Source organism: Lissotriton helveticus, chromosome 3_2 (assembly GCF_964261635.1).
Source record: "Lissotriton helveticus chromosome 3_2, aLisHel1.1, whole genome shotgun sequence".
Classification (NCBI taxonomy): Eukaryota; Metazoa; Chordata; class Amphibia; order Caudata; family Salamandridae; genus Lissotriton; species Lissotriton helveticus.
Window position 1 is genome coordinate 235,045,853 of NC_136062.1, and position 22,293 is coordinate 235,068,145.

General features: G+C 44.3%; 1 protein-coding gene across 3 annotated transcripts in view; it reads left to right on the forward strand.

Moving 5' to 3' along the window:
- The window catches only part of MAN2C1 (mannosidase alpha class 2C member 1), a 389,693-nt gene that overhangs the window by 186,790 nt on the left and 180,610 nt on the right, over positions 1–22,293 (forward strand). For all 3 annotated transcript variants that reach the window (XM_078685096.1, XM_078685097.1, XM_078685098.1), the window contains 2 exons: positions 11,381–11,558; positions 13,230–13,419. In XM_078685096.1, coding sequence (XP_078541222.1) covers positions 11,381–11,558; positions 13,230–13,419 — 368 coding nt within the window. The remainder of the gene's footprint in view (positions 1–11,380; positions 11,559–13,229; positions 13,420–22,293) is intronic.

A 22,293-nucleotide genomic window follows, 5' to 3' on the forward strand; every position in this document is an offset into this window, starting at 1 on the left:
GGTGATTGCACTAATACCTATTTCAGGATTGATGCTGGTGTACAGGGACACCACATCCAAAGTTACTAGTCTAGTCCCTTGCTGCCACTCAAAGTCTGACATGATGTTCAATATGTGTTTTGAATCCTGTATAAAAGATGGAAGATTCTTGACTAGAGGTCCCAGAAAAAGATCCACATACTCTGCGATTCTTTCAGTGGGGCCCCCAATCCCCGATACTATCGGTCTGCCAGGTGGAAAAGGTAAGTTTTTGTGGACCTTGGGTAGGGTGTACAGCCACGGATATGTGGGTCTGAAGATTTTCAGATACAAATACTCATTGTCATCAAGTAGACCAGACTGCTTCCAACTTAATAGGAGTCCATTAAGTAGTGTTGTTAATGGTCCCATAGGGTTGTGGTCAATGTGCTCATAACACGAGTCGTCACTCAGTTGGCCAAGGACCTCATTGTTGTAGTCACTGAGATCCATGACCACCACGTTCCCTCCTTTGTCCGCTTCCCTGATGATAATATTGTGATTGTCACTAAGCATAGAGAGTGCCGACCGTTCACCCTTGGTCAAATTGTCTCTATATCTAAATTTGGTTTCAAGGTTCTTAATGTTAGTGCTGTTAAGATCCTCAAGGACGTGTCTGTAAAATTTATCAATGTTGTTGCCCCCTGCTAAGGTAGGAGTCCATTTGGATCTACTCTTAAGGCCACTCGTCATACTGTAGTCGGTCTCGATATCCAACTCTTCAAGGAGTCTTTCCATTTCTAGTGGGCTATCTTCCCTGTCAGTCAAAGAAAGAAGCAGATGTGTAGCTTGCACGTCTTTAATAGTCAAAGGCACATTATCAAATACAGTAGGGATGTGTCTAGGTTGTTTCGGCACATCTTGTGATCCAGCAAAGTGTTTCTTGAGTTTGAGATTGCGTATGAATTTGAAGATATCGATCTTGGTTTGGCAAATATCACCGGTGGAATAGGGGTTGAAGTTTAGACCTCTGCTAAGTAAGGATGTCATTTCAGGCGTAAGAGGAAATGAGGAAAGGTTTATCACTTGGACGGTATCACCTAGTGTGGTTGGTTCTTCTGTGTGACTGACCTCAATTTCCTGCGATATTCCTCGCTTGTCCCTACGTTTCCCCCTGTGGGTTCTGGGTCTGTAGCGGCCCTGGGTGGCTGTGTTCTGTTGCCTCTCCTTACTCGTTGCATCTCTAAAAAAAAGGTTGAGTTATGAGGTTCCGAATTAGCCAGAATTTCATTCTCAATGTCGCTGAGTCCAGTAGAGCTCAGAGAGGTGGTGCTGGAACTGGCAGAGTTGGTGATGGTAGATCTGCCGGTTTGTGAGCCCGCCTTAGGTTTCGGGATTAGGGAATCATACTTGCGATCAAAAGTATATACCCTGCCATTTTTATAGTCTGCCTCATCCCTCTTGATTTGACGTGCCTTTCTGCTCTGTATCTCGGATTGGTGTTTCAAAAGGATTTCGTCCAGAATGGTGTAATTTTTAACAGTGGCCTCGGGTTTGTTAAGGTCTTTGATCTCTTGTTCTACCAAAGAGATTTCGGATTGTAGTAGGGCAGTCTTCCGATCAGCACTCTCAATGAGAATGTCTATCAGTGTGATCGAGTTAAGGTTCAGAGAATCTTCCCATTTGCTCATGAGATCCCGGTCTAGATCATCATAGGTCGGGAAGATGTTAGATCGTAGACCTCTAGGAACTGGTTTGAGTTTCAGATAGTGTTTTAAAGTTGCTCCGTCCCACCAACGGGAGTTTTCTTGTTTCTTTAGTTTCTCTAATTTGAAGAACTTGTCTCTTAAACCCTCTATACGTGCAGGACCTGCCGTGGCTGATGCCTGGTGTGTGGGCATGCCCTTGGCCAGATTCTCAAAAAGATCTGCTGCCGCCTTGGCCCTGTCCATAGTGTGGTGGACAGTGAGACACCTAAGATAAGGTCGAGTGGTTCGGGGATGTAACGTGGAGGCGCCCAATCTGCAAGCTCAAGAAACACTTCAGTGGGGTTTTTAGAAAATCAGATTATTCTGGCGCACTGCCTAGGATAAACGTTACAGGGTGTTGATAGACAATCAGACATGTAGTGCGTGCAGAGCAGGCGGAAAAACACCCTTAACCGTCTAAAAAGTCAAGGGACTAAACAAGGTATATACAAGTGTGCCCTCGCTACTACAACAGAAAATCACATGCAGTACAATGACTGAAAATATATAAGCAAACAGAAGCAGAATCTTTGGTGTGTTCTTGAAACAGCAGGAAGATGATTTATTCTCTCCAGACTTAAGAGATGTAATGAAAAGCCGACACGTGTTTCGTCGTGTACAGTTGAGTCAACACGACTCTTCAGGGCTGATGATACAAGAATAAATATATCAGGTCAAAACTGCCGTTTGTCAAATACTGCAAATGGTGACAAGATGCAGCCAACATGCAGTGGTGCCGTACGAATCGGTTCGCACGAGATAGTGTTGTGTAGTGGTGATATCAACACAATAGTACATGTGTCACTCAAAGGCTGTGAGTGGTAGCCCTCGGGTGGTGGTGCATTGACAGAAAGTTTCGTGACATGACGCTTTGGTGTGTGATCGAGTTTAACACATACACAGAGATCTTGCATTTCGAGGGTTCATGTGATTGTGGATCAGTCCAAACGAAACTAGGTGAGTCTATGTGAGGAGGTGTGGGTGAGGGGCCATAACAGTATCATAACGTGGTTGGCTGGTGATGTTTATATCTGTGCTGATTGGGGGTACTACGGGTATTCTGTTAAAGTGCCCTTTAAGAACATAAGATTCGATAGGATTGGACAAGTCACTGTCCCTCGCTATTATTGTTTGTTTACCTGAGAAATAATATTTTCCTTGGCGCTTGGTGATGGGTCTGGGTTAATATCCGAGTATTGGACGTTACTTGCAGGAGAGAGACTAAAAGAAAGAGTATATGTTAAAAAAGGGAAGGAATCATTAGTGGAAGCATTCTAAGGTAAGGGAAAAGGACCCACTACTCAGTAGAGTAGAAGGAGAACAGAAATGCGGTTTTCTTACCACGAGTCTAGATGTGACTGAAAAGAAACGGTCCGTCCCTTTATACTAGTCACGTGGACGGTATTGATTTGTTTGATATTAGGTATTCATGTAAGGCCAAAATCTTCGTGTTTGATCACTCTGTCTAAAAGGAGATCACAGAAGGAATACAGAAAATTAATCGGATTAATGCGCGAGTTAACGCCACATTTGAAGAAAGGACATATTGCATTGTGTTTTTTCGTAGTATTCATAGGTCTAAAGACCATTTCATTAAGGGGAAGCAATTGGGTTGGTGCGCGAGTTAGCGCGACGTTTAAGAGAAGGACATATTCCCTTAAATTTCACTGAAAATAATTGTGTGTCTATAGGGCATTCAATTAAAGAGAAATTACTAGACTCCTGGTCTTTTCAATATTGGCTTTTGAATATGCATGATGGCATATTCTCTCATGAAGACATGTTGCCCTTAGGAAAGAGATAGGATCTCTAGAATTGAGTTAGAAAGTACCTGACTCCTGGTGTGTCAGGAGATAAGCCGGGAGGGGATCCGTCTGTAACTGGACTGAGCTCGAGACGAGTGTGTCTCTCAAACGGGGCGATGCGCTAGAAAACGGGAAACATGAGCGTCGGTTAGCTCTGAAAGCCCGGTACATTGGGCTTCACATCGACTAGGGTTAATCCTGGGAGAAACTAGCCGCTTACCTCTGTGGTTGAATCCCTCCTCCTGTAGTTCCCGGTTGCCGTCTCTCTGTACGGTCACGTGACCGGGTGGGAGGGGTTGCTTTGTAGACAGAGGTAGAGATAGAAGACGGATCCCCTCCCGGCTTATCTCCTGACACACCAGGAGTCAGGTACTTTCTAACTCAATTCTAGAGATCCTATCTCTTTCCTAAGGGCAACATGTCTTCATGAGAGAATATGCCATCATGCATATTCAAAAGCCAATATTGAAAAGACCAGGAGTCTAGTAATTTCTCTTTAATTGAATGCCCTATAGACACACAATTATTTTCAGTGAAATTTAAGGGAATATGTCCTTCTCTTAAACGTCGCGCTAACTCGCGCACCAACCCAATTGCTTCCCCTTAATGAAATGGTCTTTAGACCTATGAATACTACGAAAAAACACAATGCAATATGTCCTTTCTTCAAATGTGGCGTTAACTCGCGCATTAATCCGATTAATTTTCTGTATTCCTTCTGTGATCTCCTTTTAGACAGAGTGATCAAACACGAAGATTTTGGCCTTACATGAATACCTAATATCAAACAAATCAATACCGTCCACGTGACTAGTATAAAGGGACGGACCGTTTCTTTTCAGTCACATCTAGACTCGTGGTAAGAAAACCGCATTTCTGTTCTCCTTCTACTCTACTGAGTAGTGGGTCCTTTTCCCTTACCTTAGAATGCTTCCACTAATGATTCCTTCCCTTTTTTAACATATACTCTTTCTTTTAGTCTCTCTCCTGCAAGTAACGTCCAATACTCGGATATTAACCCAGACCCATCACCAAGCGCCAAGGAAAATATTATTTCTCAGGTAAACAAACAATAATAGCGAGGGACAGTGACTTGTCCAATCCTATCGAATCTTATGTTCTTAAAGGGCACTTTAACAGAATACCCGTAGTACCCCCAATCAGCACAGATATAAACATCACCAGCCAACCACGTTATGATACTGTTATGGCCCCTCACCCACACCTCCTCACATAGACTCACCTAGTTTCGTTTGGACTGATCCACAATCACATGAACCCTCGAAATGCAAGATCTCTGTGTATGTGTTAAACTCGATCACACACCAAAGCGTCATGTCACGAAACTTTCTGTCAATGCACCACCACCCGAGGGCTACCACTCACAGCCTTTGAGTGACACATGTACTATTGTGTTGATATCACCACTACACAACACTATCTCGTGCGAACCGATTCGTACGGCACCACTGCATGTTGGCTGCATCTTGTCACCATTTGCAGTATTTGACAAACGGCAGTTTTGACCTGATATATTTATTCTTGTATCATCAGCCCTGAAGAGTCGTGTTGACTCAACTGTACACGACGAAACACGTGTCGGCTTTTCATTACATCTCTTAAGTCTGGAGAGAATAAATCATCTTCCTGCTGTTTCAAGAACACACCAAAGATTCTGCTTCTGTTTGCTTATATATTTTCAGTCATTGTACTGCATGTGATTTTCTGTTGTAGTAGCGAGGGCACACTTGTATATACCTTGTTTAGTCCCTTGACTTTTTAGACGGTTAAGGGTGTTTTTCCGCCTGCTCTGCACGCACTACATGTCTGATTGTCTATCAACACCCTGTAACGTTTATCCTAGGCAGTGCGCCAGAATAATCTGATTTTCTAAAAACCCCACTGAAGTGTTTCTTGAGCTTGCAGATTGGGCGCCTCCACGTTACATCCCCGAACCACTCGACCTTATCTTAGGTGTCTCACTGTCCACCACACTATGGACAGGGCCAAGGCGGCAGCAGATCTTTTTGAGAATCTGGCCAAGGGCATGCCCACACACCAGGCATCAGCCACGGCAGGTCCTGCACGTATAGAGGGTTTAAGAGACAAGTTCTTCAAATTAGAGAAACTAAAGAAACAAGAAAACTCCCGTTGGTGGGACGGAGCAACTTTAAAACACTATCTGAAACTCAAACTAGTTCCTAGAGGTCTACGATCTAACATCTTCCCGACCTATGATGATCTAGACCGGGATCTCATGAGCAAATGGGAAGATTCTCTGAACCTTAACTCGATCACACTGATAGACATTCTCATTGAGAGTGCTGATCGGAAGACTGCCCTACTACAATCCGAAATCTCTTTGGTAGAACAAGAGATCAAAGACCTTAACAAACCCGAGGCCACTGTTAAAAATTACACCATTCTGGACGAAATCCTTTTGAAACACCAATCCGAGATACAGAGCAGAAAGGCACGTCAAATCAAGAGGGATGAGGCAGACTATAAAAATGGCAGGGTATATACTTTTGATCGCAAGTATGATTCCCTAATCCCGAAACCTAAGGCGGGCTCACAAACCGGCAGATCTACCATCACCAACTCTGCCAGTTCCAGCACCACCTCTCTGAGCTCTACTGGACTCAGCGACATTGAGAATGAAATTCTGGCTAATTCGGAACCTCATAACTCAACCTTTTTTTTAGAGATGCAACGAGTAAGGAGAGGCAACAGAACACAGCCACCCAGGGCCGCTACAGACCCAGAACCCACAGGGGGAAACGTAGGGACAAGCGAGGAATATCGCAGGAAATTGAGGTCAGTCACACAGAAGAACCAACCACACTAGGTGATACCGTCCAAGTGATAAACCTTTCCTCATTTCCTCTTACGCCTGAAATGACATCCTTACTTAGCAGAGGTCTAAACTTCAACCCCTATTCCACCGGTGATATTTGCCAAACCAAGATCGATATCTTCAAATTCATACGCAATCTCAAACTCAAGAAACACTTTGCTGGATCACAAGATGTGCCGAAACAACCTAGACACATCCCTACTGTATTTGATAATGTGCCTTTGACTATTAAAGACGTGCAAGCTACACATCTGCTTCTTTCTTTGACTGACAGGGAAGATAGCCCACTAGAAATGGAAAGACTCCTTGAAGAGTTGGATATCGAGACCGACTACAGTATGACGAGTGGCCTTAAGAGTAGATCCAAATGGACTCCTACCTTAGCAGGGGGCAACAACATTGATAAATTTTACAGACACGTCCTTGAGGATCTTAACAGCACTAACATTAAGAACCTTGAAACCAAATTAAGATATAGAGACAATTTGACCAAGGGTGAACGGTCGGCACTCTCTATGCTTAGTGACAATCACAATATTATCATCAGGGAAGCGGACAAAGGAGGGAACGTGGTGGTCATGGATCTCAGTGACTACAACAATGAGGTCCTTGGCCAACTGAGTGACGACTCGTGTTATGAGCACATTGACCACAACCCTATGGGACCATTAACAACACTACTTAATGGACTCCTATTAAGTTGGAAGCAGTCTGGTCTACTTGATGACAATGAGTATTTGTATCTGAAAATCTTCAGACCCACATATCCGTGGCTGTACACCCTACCCAAGGTCCACAAAAACTTACCTTTTCCACCTGGCAGACCGATAGTATCGGGGATTGGGGGCCCCACTGAAAGAATCGCAGAGTATGTGGATCTTTTTCTGGGACCTCTAGTCAAGAATCTTCCATCTTTTATACAGGATTCAAAACACATATTGAACATCATGTCAGACTTTGAGTGGCAGCAAGGGACTAGACTAGTAACTTTGGATGTGGTGTCCCTGTACACCAGCATCAATCCTGAAATAGGTATTAGTGCAATCACCAAAATTCTATCTAACAGACCTGCTACGCTATGGGCACACACCAATATGCTGCTACACATGATGAAGATTATCCTGGACAACAATTTCTTCATTTTTAACCGCAAATGGTATAGACAGAAGAAAGGAGTAGCCATGGGCTCGAAATTCTCACCATCCTTCGCAAATCTCTTTATGGGGGCCCTGGAAACTGACCTAATCTGGGGTATCAAAGGCAAACCATACATTGACTCTATAGTCTACTGGGGACGGTACATTGACGACTGTTTTCTCCTATGGTCAGGTTCCGAGGAACTTCTCCAATCTTTCTTCAATTATCTAAACGATAATCTATGGGAAATCAGCTTCACCATGCACCACAGCCTCACTAACATTGAATTTCTAGATCTAGAATTCTATGTAAAGAACAACCAATTGCATTCCAAACTATTCAGGAAACCTACTTCCTGCAATTCCATTCTTCACGCTTCGAGCTTTCACCCTGAACATCAGTTGCGGTCCATCCCCTATGGAGAATTCCTTAGGGCCAAACGCAACTGCAGCGAAGCAATGGAATTTGAGAACTGCGTTATAACCATGAAACACAGATTTCAAAAGAGAGGCTATTCGAGCTCATCGCTTCTGAAAGCAGAACGCAAATCCAGAGTCATCTCTAGACCAGACTGTTTGAAAACACGTACGGAGGTTGAATCCTCCAAACAACCAATCAGACTGATAACTGAATTCAACGCACTCAACTATCACGTCAAAAAGAGCTTCAATAAACACTGGAAAATCTTAACAGATGATCCTGTTCTGAAAGAGTTTCTCCCAAATAGACCTTCTATCACATACAGAAAGGGCTTTACACTCAGAAACAAATTAAGCCCTACAGTCCCCCACAACACACTGGCACAGGACTGGCTTTCCACACGAGGTTTTGGTTTCCACAGATGTGGATATTGCTCCATGTGCATTTGGGGCAAACATGGCACCAAAACTTTTGAAGGCCCTGATGGAGTCGTCTACAAAATTAGACACAACATTACGTGTTTGACTAAATTTGTAGTGTATATAATTGAATGCCAATGCGGAAAAATCTATGTGGGCAGCACCATCAGGGCTTTCAAGGAAAGAATTTCCGAACACATAAGAGCCATACAAAGGAGAGACCCCAAATACCCTGTAGCTTTACACGTTGCTGAATGCCAACCATTAGCAGACGATGCCAAAGTACGTGTTTTCGGCATAGATGTAATTCCTCTCGACATTAGAGGGGGCAACCGCGAATTGAAGCTCAGGCGTAGGGAGGCAACCTGGATCATGCGTCTGAGATGCGTGGAACGGGGGCTCAACTACGACTCTGAGCTTCAATTCTTCTTAGGCGACTAGACAGCCGTCTGGGGGACCCTTCTTCTACGAAGACTGAATGAAATTTGTAATGTACCACTAATAAGGAACTCATAGAATCAAAGGGAGATACATCTAAAGTTACCTACTATGTACCAGAATATCTAAGCATATAACCACTACACATAGCACGTAAACACATCATCATGATCATCATGTCTAAAATACTATTCGCAATATGCTTTGAATGTCTTATTAACCAAGTGTAATATGTTTTGATGGTTTTGATTGATTTGTTAAGTTCACAAATGAGAGGTGTGGGGGGCACTTTCACACAGAACCTCCTAAAGCCACTGAACTTGAAGAGTCCTGCCTAGATTGTGATACAGTACCTCTACACTCTCTAGCGCATCAACCGACCCCACGCGCTTTCAATCTATTAACATGTGAGCCTCCTTATTCCATGTAGGCTAACACAACGAGAGTTCCTTTCTGAAACCTTGTTTTTGTGTTTTGGCTCATCCGATTCAAAAACTACCTTTGGTCTGAACCGACTACATATGTTTCTCGATATACTTTGGCCACTCAAAGATGGCGAATCCTTTCACTCGTAATACTAACAACGGGGACATTTTCTATCTCTACCTCTGTCTACAAAGCAACCCCTCCCACCCGGTCACGTGACCGTACAGAGAGACGGCAACCGGGAACTACAGGAGGAGGGATTCAACCACAGAGGTAAGCGGCTAGTTTCTCCCAGGATTAACCCTAGTCGATGTGAAGCCCAATGTACCGGGCTTTCAGAGCTAACCGACGCTCATGTTTCCCGTTTTCTAGCGCATCGCCCCGTTTGAGAGACACACTCGTCTCGAGCTCAGTCCAGTTACAGACGGATCCCCTCCCGGCTTATCTCCTGACACACCAGGAGTCAGGTACTTTCTAACTCAATTCTAGAGATCCTATCTCTTTCCTAAGGGCAACATGTCTTCATGAGAGAATATGCCATCATGCATATTCAAAAGCCAATATTGAAAAGACCAGGAGTCTAGTAATTTCTCTTTAATTGAATGCCCTATAGACACACAATTATTTTCAGTGAAATTTAAGGGAATATGTCCTTCTCTTAAACGTCGCGCTAACTCGCGCACCAACCCAATTGCTTCCCCTTAATGAAATGGTCTTTAGACCTATGAATACTACGAAAAAACACAATGCAATATGTCCTTTCTTCAAATGTGGCGTTAACTCGCGCATTAATCCGATTAATTTTCTGTATTCCTTCTGTGATCTCCTTTTAGACAGAGTGATCAAACACGAAGATTTTGGCCTTACATGAATACCTAATATCAAACAAATCAATACCGTCCACGTGACTAGTATAAAGGGACGGACCGTTTCTTTTCAGTCACATCTAGACTCGTGGTAAGAAAACCGCATTTCTGTTCTCCTTCTACTCTACTGAGTAGTGGGTCCTTTTCCCTTACCTTAGAATGCTTCCACTAATGATTCCTTCCCTTTTTTAACATATACTCTTTCTTTTAGTCTCTCTCCTGCAAGTAACGTCCAATACTCGGATATTAACCCAGACCCATCACCAAGCGCCAAGGAAAATATTATTTCTCAGGTAAACAAACAATAATAGCGAGGGACAGTGACTTGTCCAATCCTATCGAATCTTATGTTCTTAAAGGGCACTTTAACAGAATACCCGTAGTACCCCCAATCAGCACAGATATAAACATCACCAGCCAACCACGTTATGATACTGTTATGGCCCCTCACCCACACCTCCTCACATAGACTCACCTAGTTTCGTTTGGACTGATCCACAATCACATGAACCCTCGAAATGCAAGATCTCTGTGTATGTGTTAAACTCGATCACACACCAAAGCGTCATGTCACGAAACTTTCTGTCAATGCACCACCACCCGAGGGCTACCACTCACAGCCTTTGAGTGACACATGTACTATTGTGTTGATATCACCACTACACAACACTATCTCGTGCGAACCGATTCGTACGGCACCACTGCATGTTGGCTGCATCTTGTCACCATTTGCAGTATTTGACAAACGGCAGTTTTGACCTGATATATTTATTCTTGTATCATCAGCCCTGAAGAGTCGTGTTGACTCAACTGTACACGACGAAACACGTGTCGGCTTTTCATTACATCTCTTAAGTCTGGAGAGAATAAATCATCTTCCTGCTGTTTCAAGAACACACCAAAGATTCTGCTTCTGTTTGCTTATATATTTTCAGTCATTGTACTGCATGTGATTTTCTGTTGTAGTAGCGAGGGCACACTTGTATATACTTTAGTGCTGTTGTAGTTTCAACATGATCCTCCCACCTCTGAGCATTGCTTGGCCCTATACGAGGGAGAAACGGCCCCGTAATGCATTGAGAGTTCGAGGTTACTGTTTTGTCTTAACATGTTTAGTACGTAGTCTACATCGACTTAAGCATGGAAGCTCATACAATATATGTTTAGCAATTACTGATACTCGAGGCCCTCTTAAAATGTGACCGGTCTTACAAATCCTGGTAAAACGACTGAAACTACTTGGTTGCTTGCAAACACATGAGCTTGTATTAATGCTGCTTTTTCTACATTCTGTTCCTTTTTGCAGCATTACACTGTATGTAGAAATGGCCTGCAATGGGCTCTTCGGTGCAGGAAAGGGCAGCATGATTGCACCTCCTGATCCCAGCCAGAAATTCACCTTGCATAAGGCGGAACTGGTGGTCTTTAACCGTGACGTGCATGAGTTGCTGGTTGATTTTGAGATTTTGCTGGACATGGCCAAGGTACAAACAGTTTATTTATTTATTACATTTCTAGAGCGCTCTGTTACCCGGAGGTGTCCTGGCGCTAACCGATTAAAACTGGTGTGTGTGGGTAGGAGTTTAATGGGTAAAGAGCCAGGTTTTTAGTGCCTTTCTAAAAGACAGAAGATCAGGCAATTGTCTAATGTGGAGGGGAAGCTTGTTCCAGGCTACTGCCGCTCCTAAGGAAAAGCTCCTGCCTCCCCATCTTGCTCTCTTGACTCTAGGGACAGATACCAATGCCTGCTGACCTGATCTAAGAGATCTTGCCGGTTTGTACCAGCGAAATAGTTCCTTCATGCATCTGGGGCCCAGATCATGAAGTGCTTTAAAGACCACACAGAGTGACTTAAAGGTAATTCGTTTCCGCACTGGCAACCAGTGACGTTTTGCCAGGTCCTGTGCCACAGATGCGAATTTAGGTGTATCTGTTATCAGGCGAGCGGCAGCATTCTGTAATGTTCTTCTCCCATGTGTCCTGTGCCCACGATCACATTCACATGTTCCTACTTTATTAACTCCATCGTGTTTCTGCTGTGGGCCTAATTACAAGATACCTGTTGTGAAGCTCAGTAACACTGACCCTTACTTACAGGTACCAGAGGGGCAGGGCGGACAGAGCCAGGGTGATAACAAGGGGATATGACAATCCTGGTTTGGTCGCACAAGTAATTCCTCCTTTCTCCCTGGAGTTTCCTCCCTAGACTTGGTCTGCTATCGACTTCTACAAATGTCCTTTCTTTCTTTGCTCCAGCCTATTCTTTTATTTAGCAGTGTTAGTTGTTGATTTATCCATTCACTGACTCTCCTTGTTTAGACTTCTCTCTTTGTTTTTCTGTGAATCTCATCATCCACTTCATGGTTGATGGACTATCCATTGGTGTTTGTGTGGGGCAAAGTTGCGCTTCCCCACCCTTAGCTCCCTTTGAGGTCTGCTGTAGGTGACAGTTCTGCACCGCAGCTAAGTGTGTTTTGTTTCCTTTTTTGCTTTTAGCAGGTTGGAAGCGCTGTTTGGCATCCTACATTCTTCTTTGATTATTGTTCTCAGAAGTGTCTAGGGTCTTGTATAAACCACCAGCGGCGGCTCCTCCTCTAAGACTCAGACGCTACGGCTTACTGAGAAGTACAAAATCAAAAAATAAAATGATAATTACGCAACATTGTTATCATTTTATTTTGCTGTACTGGCTCAGTTGGTTGGGGGGTGGGGAGGAGCTGTTCATTGCTGGGAGATGAGTTGTAGGCCCTTTTCTAAGTGCGCATGACTGTTTGGCCAGCCGTCTTGGGCCGGCCAAACTGTCATGCGTACGTTGCATGTTCTCAATCGCACAGCCTCAGTGGGGAACATGCACAGACCCAGGCCCTGTATGAGCGTTGATCCACGGCTTTCAGACCAATCACAACGCTGCTGTCAGGCAGCTTTGTGATTGGTTTGGGGATTCTGGGAGGCTGTGTGCTTCCTGCCGCTGTAGAAGAGAAGAGGAGGAGGAGAGGCAGCGATTGGCTGCCCTCATGTAAGTGCATTTGTCTTTTTTTCATTCCCTTCCTTTTCTCTCCCTTGCCCACCCCCTGCCCCACCACCCCCATTCGGTAGCAACCGCTATGTAAGCCACTCAACTCAGTTGGGAATAACCCTTCTCTTTCTCTCCCCAGCTGCTTGGTGAGGAGAATCAGCGCAGCTTCCAAGCTCTCTATACAGCCAATCAGATGGTGAACCTCTGTAACCCCTCTGATCCCTCCACATATGCGGCTGCCCACAAGCTGGCTTCTGACTTCTTCAGCCAAAAGAATGGAGACAGTCAGCACGTCATTCATGCCATGGGGCACTGCCACATCGATACTGGTAAGGGACAGAACATGACTAGGATGAAGACAGTCGGTATTTTCGGTAAATTGCTAGAAGATATGGGTGTGACTGCTGGTCCTAATCTGCTATTAGATCTGAAAACTCACCAAGCATGATTTAACAACTAACTTTATTCCTTTCAGTGCAATGCACTTTCTGTATTCTTATATTTGTTGCTGTTTAAAGGCTTGGCTTTGTATAAAAACACCCAAAAATTCCTTCAAAATCAAACGGCTTTTCTAATTTCTTAATTGTGGGATTTGCATTTAATTTTGAAACAGTTGATCTCCATCCGTGTGCATGATCTCAGAGCATATTCATTACTTTAACTAGAACAAAACTCCTCCAGGAGTAGATAGAATTTTCAATCTTGTTTTTAAAATAAATAGGCACTTTGAAATATTTTTTGGCTGAGGGAAACACCCTGGCCTTGCTCTTGCCCAAAAAAAGAAGAAATAAGGCCAGAAAGGTGTATTGTATTGTATTGTATTGTATTGTATTTGCATTTATATAGCGCTTACTACCCCTGACGAGGCGTCGAAGCGCTTTTTCGGCGGGTAGCACGCTACTCCGGGACCCACAGAGGATTAGTGTTGAATTAGTATAGTGAAACATGCAAGTACATTTTAAGTGGTAGATAGGTTAGTCAGTTATTTGGATTTGGAATTATAGCAGAAGGATAGAGTAGGATAAAGGTTTGTATTTATTTATCGCTCGCTTGTTGACGCTTGCTATTCAGGGAGCCTATAAAGGATTAGTGGTGAATTAATATGGTGAAATATGAGGTAATTTCAGTGGTGGATATTAGTCTGTTACTTGGAGTGAGAAGGATAGCGGATGGATAAAAGGGGTAAGAAAGATTAGCATTCATATAGCACTTGTTACCCCTGATGGGTGTTGAAGCGCTTTTCTGGCGAGTAGCACGCCACTCCGGAACCCATAAAGGATTTCTGTTGAAAATTAGTATAGTATAAATATGAAGTAATTTGAGTAGTAGATATGTTATTCAGTTATTAGTATAGTTGAATATGGAATTTGAGAAGTGAACATGTTAGTCTGTTAATTTTGATTGAAAAAGGATAGTGGAGGGATAAAAGAGTGAAGGATTATTTTATTTTTTATAAGTCTTAGCAGTAGGCAGAGGCTTATGGATGAGTAAAAAGGAGTTTTGGAGGGAAGGAGTCAGAGGCAGCATTTCTGGCCCTAGTCCCGACCAGTCTCAAACAGGCCCAAACAGGCAACTACCCTCGTCCTCTCCACCCTCAACAGGCCCAAACAGGCAACTACCCTTGTCCTCTCCACCCTCAACAGGCCCAAACAGGCAACTACCCTTGTCCTCTCCACCCTTAGCCTCGACGCCCTAAGCCTGGCCTTTCTTGTAGCCCTAGTAATCAGGTGACCCCTTCAGCCAATGGGAACCCTAGCCCTAACACTATCCAATCACAACACTAGCCCTAACATCTAGAACCAATAGGAGACCAGGACTTTACAGCCAATCTTAGCCCTAGTCCAATGACCCAATCAGTTAAAAAAAACCCTGATCTCAACATCCAATAAATGCCTTAACCCTACCACTAGTCCCAACACAATTCCAAGCAGCCAATGGTACAGGTAGACCTAGTCCCTACTTCCAATAGAAAGCCTAACCCTACTCTTAGTCCCACAGCTGGTCCAACAACCAATCACACCAGAAGCCCTAAATAGCTACTTCCAATTAAAGGTTTAACCCTAGCACTAGTCCCACCCTACTCCCAACAACCAATAACATAGGAAACCCTAGTCCCTACTTCCAATAGAAATCCTAACCCTAGCCCTAGTCCCAACCCTGCAATGATTGAATCACAGACCGAGAAACCAATCAGAAGCCTCAAATACCCAACCAATGAGGACATTAACCCTAGCCCAATAGAAACACCAGATACAACCACCAATCAGAGTACACATGTGCCAACCACTAGCACACCATATAAGGTCCCAGCAACCTCAGACAAGGTTTGTTGGCCAGGGAGTTGGAAGCTGCTTGCTCCTGTTCAGAATCTCCTAGGAGACAGACAGGCTCAATCCACAACTTTGGACTTCAACAGGTAAAGGCTTCACTAACTCGAAATCTAACAATACTGTTTGAATAAAGCTTTACTCCCCCTGCTGGCCAAACAACGAAGTGCACAGGCACCAGTAAATACAGTTTAAGCAGCTCACAGAAGCACCCTCTGATGTAGAAAATCCCTGTTGCTGGGAAGGGGGGGGGGAGGCAGGGGGGCTGGCCTCACTGGCTTGTGAGCACAAAATGGTGGCTGGGGGTGCACTGTTTGAGCACACAGGCCTAAGCACAGAGCAAAGGAGTAATTTGGAGGGAAAACAGATTTGTCACCAAGGAATGAGAGGGGCAAACTACAGAGGTTGGACTGCAAATCCCACAATTCAACACACTAAATGAAAGCAATCATGGGCAGGGAAAACCACACATTTAAAACACAACACGGGTGATAAAATATGCAATTACAGGCAGGCTAAAAATACAATTTTTAACTGTAACAGCCACAGGCATAGACAGTAAACACAGAAAATGAAAATCGTTTTTTAAACAACTTTTTGTCTTGGGAAGAGACAGCACTAGTCTGTCTCCTTACCACTTCCTGGACTCTGCTCACTGCAATCTGCAATCTGGGGCACATGTAGGCTGCAACTCACAAGATGGAGGAGAGTGATTTGGGGTCCACCCAGCAAGGCCTCAAGGGGCCTGGGCAGGTGTGAGAGGAGGGCTCAGACCTGCCTGGTAGCTGAATAGCCAATGGGCTGCTGGCCTGGGGGTGGGGTCTGGGCAGCTGCTTGCTCCTGTTCAGAATCTCCTAGGAGACAGACAGGCTCAATCCACAACTTTGGACTTCAACAGGTAAAGGCTTCACTAACTCGAAATCTAACAATACTGTTTGAATAAAGCTTTACTCCCCCTGCTGGCCAAAAAACGAAGTGCACAGGCACCAGTAAATACAGTTTAAGCAGCTCACAGAAGCACCCTCTGATGTAGAAAATCCCTGTTGCTGGGAAGGGGGGGGAGGCAGGCCTCACTGGCTTGTGAGCACAAAATGGTGGCTGGGGGTGCACTGTTTGAGCACACAGGCCTAAGCACAGAGCAAAGGAGTAATTTGGAGGGAAAACAGATTTGTCACCAAGGAATGAGAGGGGCAAACTACAGAGGTTGGACTGCAAATCCCACAATTTAACACACTAAATGAAAGCAATCATGGGCAGGGAAAACCACACATTTAAAACACAACACGGGTGATAAAATATGCAATTACAGGCAGGCTAAAAATACAATTTTTAACTGTAACAGCCACAGGCATAGACAGTAAACACAGAAAATGAAAATCGTTTTTTAAACAACTTTTTGTCTTGGGAAGAGACAGCACTAGTCTGTCTCCTTACCACTTCCTGGACTCTGCTCACTGCAATCTGCAATCTGGGGCACATGTAGGCTGCAACTCACAGGATGGAGGAGAGTATTGCTGGAATGGAAAAGTCCTCTGCATGGTAATGGGTGTGCACTCCTGCTCTGTTCTGTACTGTATTGATGTCTGAATCCCTAATGCTGACTTTTGTTGTAATAGGCAAAAACGGACCATGCATGTGCACCATGACATAGGCCTGTCTCATGGACTGTGGTCTTATTAGACCTGGAGAGGTGCCCAAATCACTACTCTTATAGTGGTGGAAGGCTACTGCCTCCGCCAGGAATTAAGTTGCAGGAGCGCGGTGGTGGCAACTTGCCGTGTAGTGATCAATAGGAACAAACGTGTCCTTTTTAACCTGTGTCAGTGGAGTGCAACCTACAGACTGTGCATTGTGTGCAGGAAAAGTGCATGTGCTGTGTGTATGTGTGCTTGTGAGTGGTACAATACATTAAGAGTGCAGTGCGTGCAGGATAAATGCCTATGCTGGCTGCAGGTGTACCTGTGAGTTGAACAATACATGAAGTTTGCAGTGTGCGTATAAGTGCAAGTGTTGGGTGTATGTGTGCCTATGAGTTTACAGTATATACAGGATACAGTGATGGGCACTGTGCGCATGTTGAATGTAGGTGCTGGATGTATGTGTGCCTCTGAAAGGTGCAGTACATGGAGGCTAGAATGTATGCTGTATACATGCACTGAGTGTATATGTGCCTGGTACAATCATGGAAGGCCCTGGGTTCTATTTTGGGAGACCCAGACCTGCATGGTGAAACATGGAGTGGGGTTAGAGAGACCCTTCTCTCCCAGATAGGTTTCAGGATTGCTGCTTTTCTTTAGCTGGGTGGGGCACACAATGGAGAGAGAGAGAGAAAGAGAGAGGGGAGGACCAGGCCTCCTTTATACAGTTCAAATGGAGCTCTTTGATTCAGTGAGAGGGCTCGAGGAAGGGGCCTGGGCACATCTGTGGGGCTGATAACAGGATCATAAAGAGTGGGGCTCCATGCCCTGGGCTAATCCTTTGATGAACAAGCTTGAACGATGGAATGCCCCATACTGCATCCTCCTCTGTTACTTTTATGTCAAGGGTGGTATTAAAATTCCCTGCAATGATCAAGTTGGTGCCAGATCTGAACTTGACCAAGTATGGTTCAAAGAAATGGATAGCCTCTGAGGCTCTACCCCCTTTGAACCCTTCAGCATAGATGTTAAAGAGCAACACACTGATACCCCGCCCCTGTTTACTTCAATACCTTGTAGATAAGGGTGCTCGAGTACCAGTGGGTAGATTTTACGATTTAAAGATTACCTCAACCAAAGTAAAAGGCCTCCCATACACCTTCCAAACTTACCAGGTTTGGCAGGAGTATAGTAGGATAAGCCAGGGTTCTTGGATCATGCATATGTTGTAGTGATCAATAAATCACACCTAGGAGTTGGCGACAACTTGCTATCAGGCCAGCCACATTCCAAAGAACTACTGTTAGTAGTTACTGGCAAATTAGTATCTGGAATTGTAACCTGTTTATTACTGATAGCTTTCAAGTCAATGGTAACACAACTATTTGCTTCCAACAGACGGGGTTGTCATTGTGAGTTAGCCAACATGGACGGGGTAGCCGGGACTAAATAAGACCGATCATGCCTGTCAAGGCTGACAACATTAGTAGGGAATCTCCTACTGGTAGAAGAACTGTCTGCAGCAGAACATTCACTTTTGGGGCTGGAGAGTTGATCTGGGCCAAACCTTTGTAGTGGGGAATGAGGGAACCACAATTGTTGGTTGAGCCCTGTAAATGACACTCTGCCTGGCACATTAGAAGCAGCGAGTGAAACTGGAAGACTATAAGGTGGATTAACAGAGTACCATCTCCCCATGAACATATTGGAACACTGCTTCCCTTGTCAATAAATGTCCTCCAGCCCCACTAGAACCTTGAACCTATTCCCGAATATATGTGATCTGAAGCCTGTGGTAGGCCAAAGGGTTGGGAGTTCTCCAGATTCCTAGTTCCAGTGGTCAGGTGCCTGTAGAAATAACCAAGCAGAATGGCAGTAACATGCCCAGAGCAATCTGGACCCCGATTAGCTAACTGGAGTATTTCCCCAGCAATCAAGGGCCTTCGAAAGTTAATGATAACACACTTCCCGTGGGATTGGCTTGGGAGGGGCCCTATTTCCGACAATCTTCCTGCAAAGATAATTTCCGTATGCAGATTGTACCCAATCCCCACATTCCTATATAGCTAGAGGATGATTTACCTATTTTATTCAAAGGTGATTGTTGAACTTCTAGGAGATAAATTTGAACATTGGCTAAGACCTATGGCGGCCATTACTGATACAAGCAACCGGTGGACCAGGAAGTGAACAGGACACTTGCCAGTATTTCCCACCTGCCATGTGCATCACTCTGGCTAGGCCTAGTGGAGACGTCTAATACACTGGCCTTAGAACCGGATTGGCACCTGTGCTATTCCCTGTTCTCAAAATATCACTAGGGCAAGACTCGCCAACCTTACCAGTCCTTCCCAGTGCATTCTCAATGGCAGATAAATGGTCATACATGGGGCACGGTTTGCTCTTGAGTAGCTCACTCAATTGGTAACTAATAGAATCCCAAATGGAAACATCAAGTGTTAAAGGGCGTAGAAGCTCAAACTGGGAACTAACACTATTGTGAGATGGGTTAATGCTGTCCGGTCTCGCCCTGGTCTTAGCCACCCCATTCCTGTGGTTAGCTTCAGGACCGGAGTTTAGGGCAGAAGTATCCAAAACAACCCTAGAATTTGGCTTAGATTCCCCAGACCTACGGTTCATGGTCGCTAATTCCGTATTACCTACAACAGAATGGAATCTGGGAGGTTAATAATTGAAACATCTTCAGAATTAACACAGTAGGGTGGGGCTCCAATATGGATCTGCGGAAATTAGGAGGGGAAACTAATGGCAGCTGTGGAGCACCTTCGTCCATTGTGCTAGATAATCTTCTCTTGGCCCGATGGATTTGTTTAGCAATGACTTCAACTGCATGTACCAGAAAGTTATCAATAGTGGAGCAAATGTGGGAGCCAGATGCTACAGGAGTTGCTTTATGCTTGCCCATCTTCTGATAGCAAAAGAGTAAATGCCCTCCTAGAAGACAACTGTTATAGAGATAGCACACAGTACATTTATGAAGACACAATCACTTAGGTGCGAAAGGCCAGGTTAAGCCAGCAGAAGACCAAAGCGGGGTAGCCCAGTCCAGTCTACTCCAGGCGATGCCGCGCCAGGAGGCACTCCTTCAGAGTGGCGCTTGAAGGGGGCAGGGCCACACAATGTGCTATAAGCGCCTACCGCAATCTCGCTGTGCAGGACCTCATCTAGACAGGCAGAGGTGTTCATGGCCTCTAACGGACTTCACCACCCTAGGGGACTCAAACTCACAACGTGCCAGGAGGGTCTTCTGCAGAGTAGTGTTTGAAGGGGTCAGCGCCACATGAAGCACTATAAGCGCCTTCTTCTATCCCGCTGCTGTTTGAGATTTTTCAATGTCTTGCTGAGAGATAACGATCATACAGAGCCTAAAACCTCAATTTGTGTTATGCCCTTCCCAAAGCCAATGTATTTTTATATATTCCTTATGTGTAGGAGTAGAAAGTTCCAAAATTAACGTCCTTCCAGTCATTATTTGCTTAAGTGTGTTACTTTAATTTACTTTAATTTTTATGTAAGTCTTAGAGCAGAAGTAGTTCTGAGTTGGTTAGGGTGGAACACTTTTTTGGCATGCTATGTATGTAATACACAGAGCCTTAAAAGTGATTCTACATGAAATGAGGAGCTAGTGAAGCATCAGCTGAGGTAACCTGATCCCATAGTTTTAAATGCAGAAGAGGCCTGGCTGCTGAGTTTTGTATCCATTGTTATTTGCCTAGAAGGTATTTTGGACCTTCTGGGTACAGACAGTTTGCATAATGTTGGCCTGATCTCTGTTGGAAATCTTGGGAAGAGAAAAATCCATATTAGCGTTATGAGCATATTTATAGGCAATTTCTCTGCAGTTTTTGTTTGTGGTTCCAAAGTTAGATCTGCGTCCAAGCACATTCCCAAGCTCTTCACTCTCTGTTGGGTGCATTGGAATGCATGTACTCCATCTGTGTTCCAGACGGGGCATACAGGGCAGAAGACCAATTTCCACATCTGAAAATAATTTTTTTCAAAATGTTTCGAGTTGGTTAGTGGTTCTTTAGTTTTTGACAGTGAGTGAACCTTGAAGTTTTTGCAAGCATTAAGGGTGTGGATGTTATTGAAGATTTGAAAATTAAAAAAAATGTCTGTATATTTAAAGAGTAAAGCTTAAAGATGATAAGTACATATCTGTGTTGTGAAAGGTAGTAAGATGTTAAGGTTATATAGCAGCTGGCAAGGGACTTTAGATGTGAAAAAATGTACGGGGAGCCAAGGGGTGCGAAGACTAGTAGCTCTATTCCGAGCTCCCAAATCAGCCTTTCACTGCAGAGACTGTGTCTAGGGTTCAGTGTACCGTAGTGCAATGCATGCTGCAGGAGCGACCAGTTGTGTGAAGGCGATGATGCTGAGGATCTGGGGGAGACACATCTTGAGTAGACACGGAGAAAAACATTGGGCACAGTATAAATGAAACATCTGAAGCTCAGGCATGACTGGTGGGAGGGATGTGCTTAGGCTTGCTGTTGGCAGACCCTCAACGCCAGAACTCTATTGCACTTAGGTCTGAAATGAAGATGCTGAGCCAGGAAACGAAGAGAATATGTTTTAATGAAGACAACGTGTTACAGGTCCATGATCCTCTGAGCCCAGGTAGCAACAATCACTACCATGACTTACCTGGACCGTCCCACTTTCTAAGAGCCACATCCTGAATCATCCCTAACTTTTCCCCAACCCTTCACAATCACTGTCAACAACAAGGAATAAACAAAATTATATAAGGAAAAGAAAGAAAAAGACTAATAAAACTGAAGTTGAATCAACAGGGGGAAATAAAGAAACCTATTACTTCGACAAATAGTCGGATAGATAACCAGGTTTTCCGACCGACTTTTTCACTTACCCTCCTCGATTGCATCTCAGCAGGTTGGATTGTTTCATGATGCACACATGCTGTCCCTTGCCACATTCCCTAGCATCCTTCACACCAAGACCCTTGCACACTCTCTTACACTGTGGTACCACTATTTTTTTGTAGTATAAAGAAAGGACTAGCTTAGTTGTGTCAGCGAGACTCAGAGGGTACGTCTCTATTTTTTGCCACCACATTCACAACTTGACCTTTCACACCCACGCTCGATTTGAAAACTTTCTTAGCACTTTGCGCATCCAACCACCACATTTAACTCACCAACATTTCCAACCTTAAAGTCAACAACCTTTCTAATAATTCTGTATTTATTCAGCA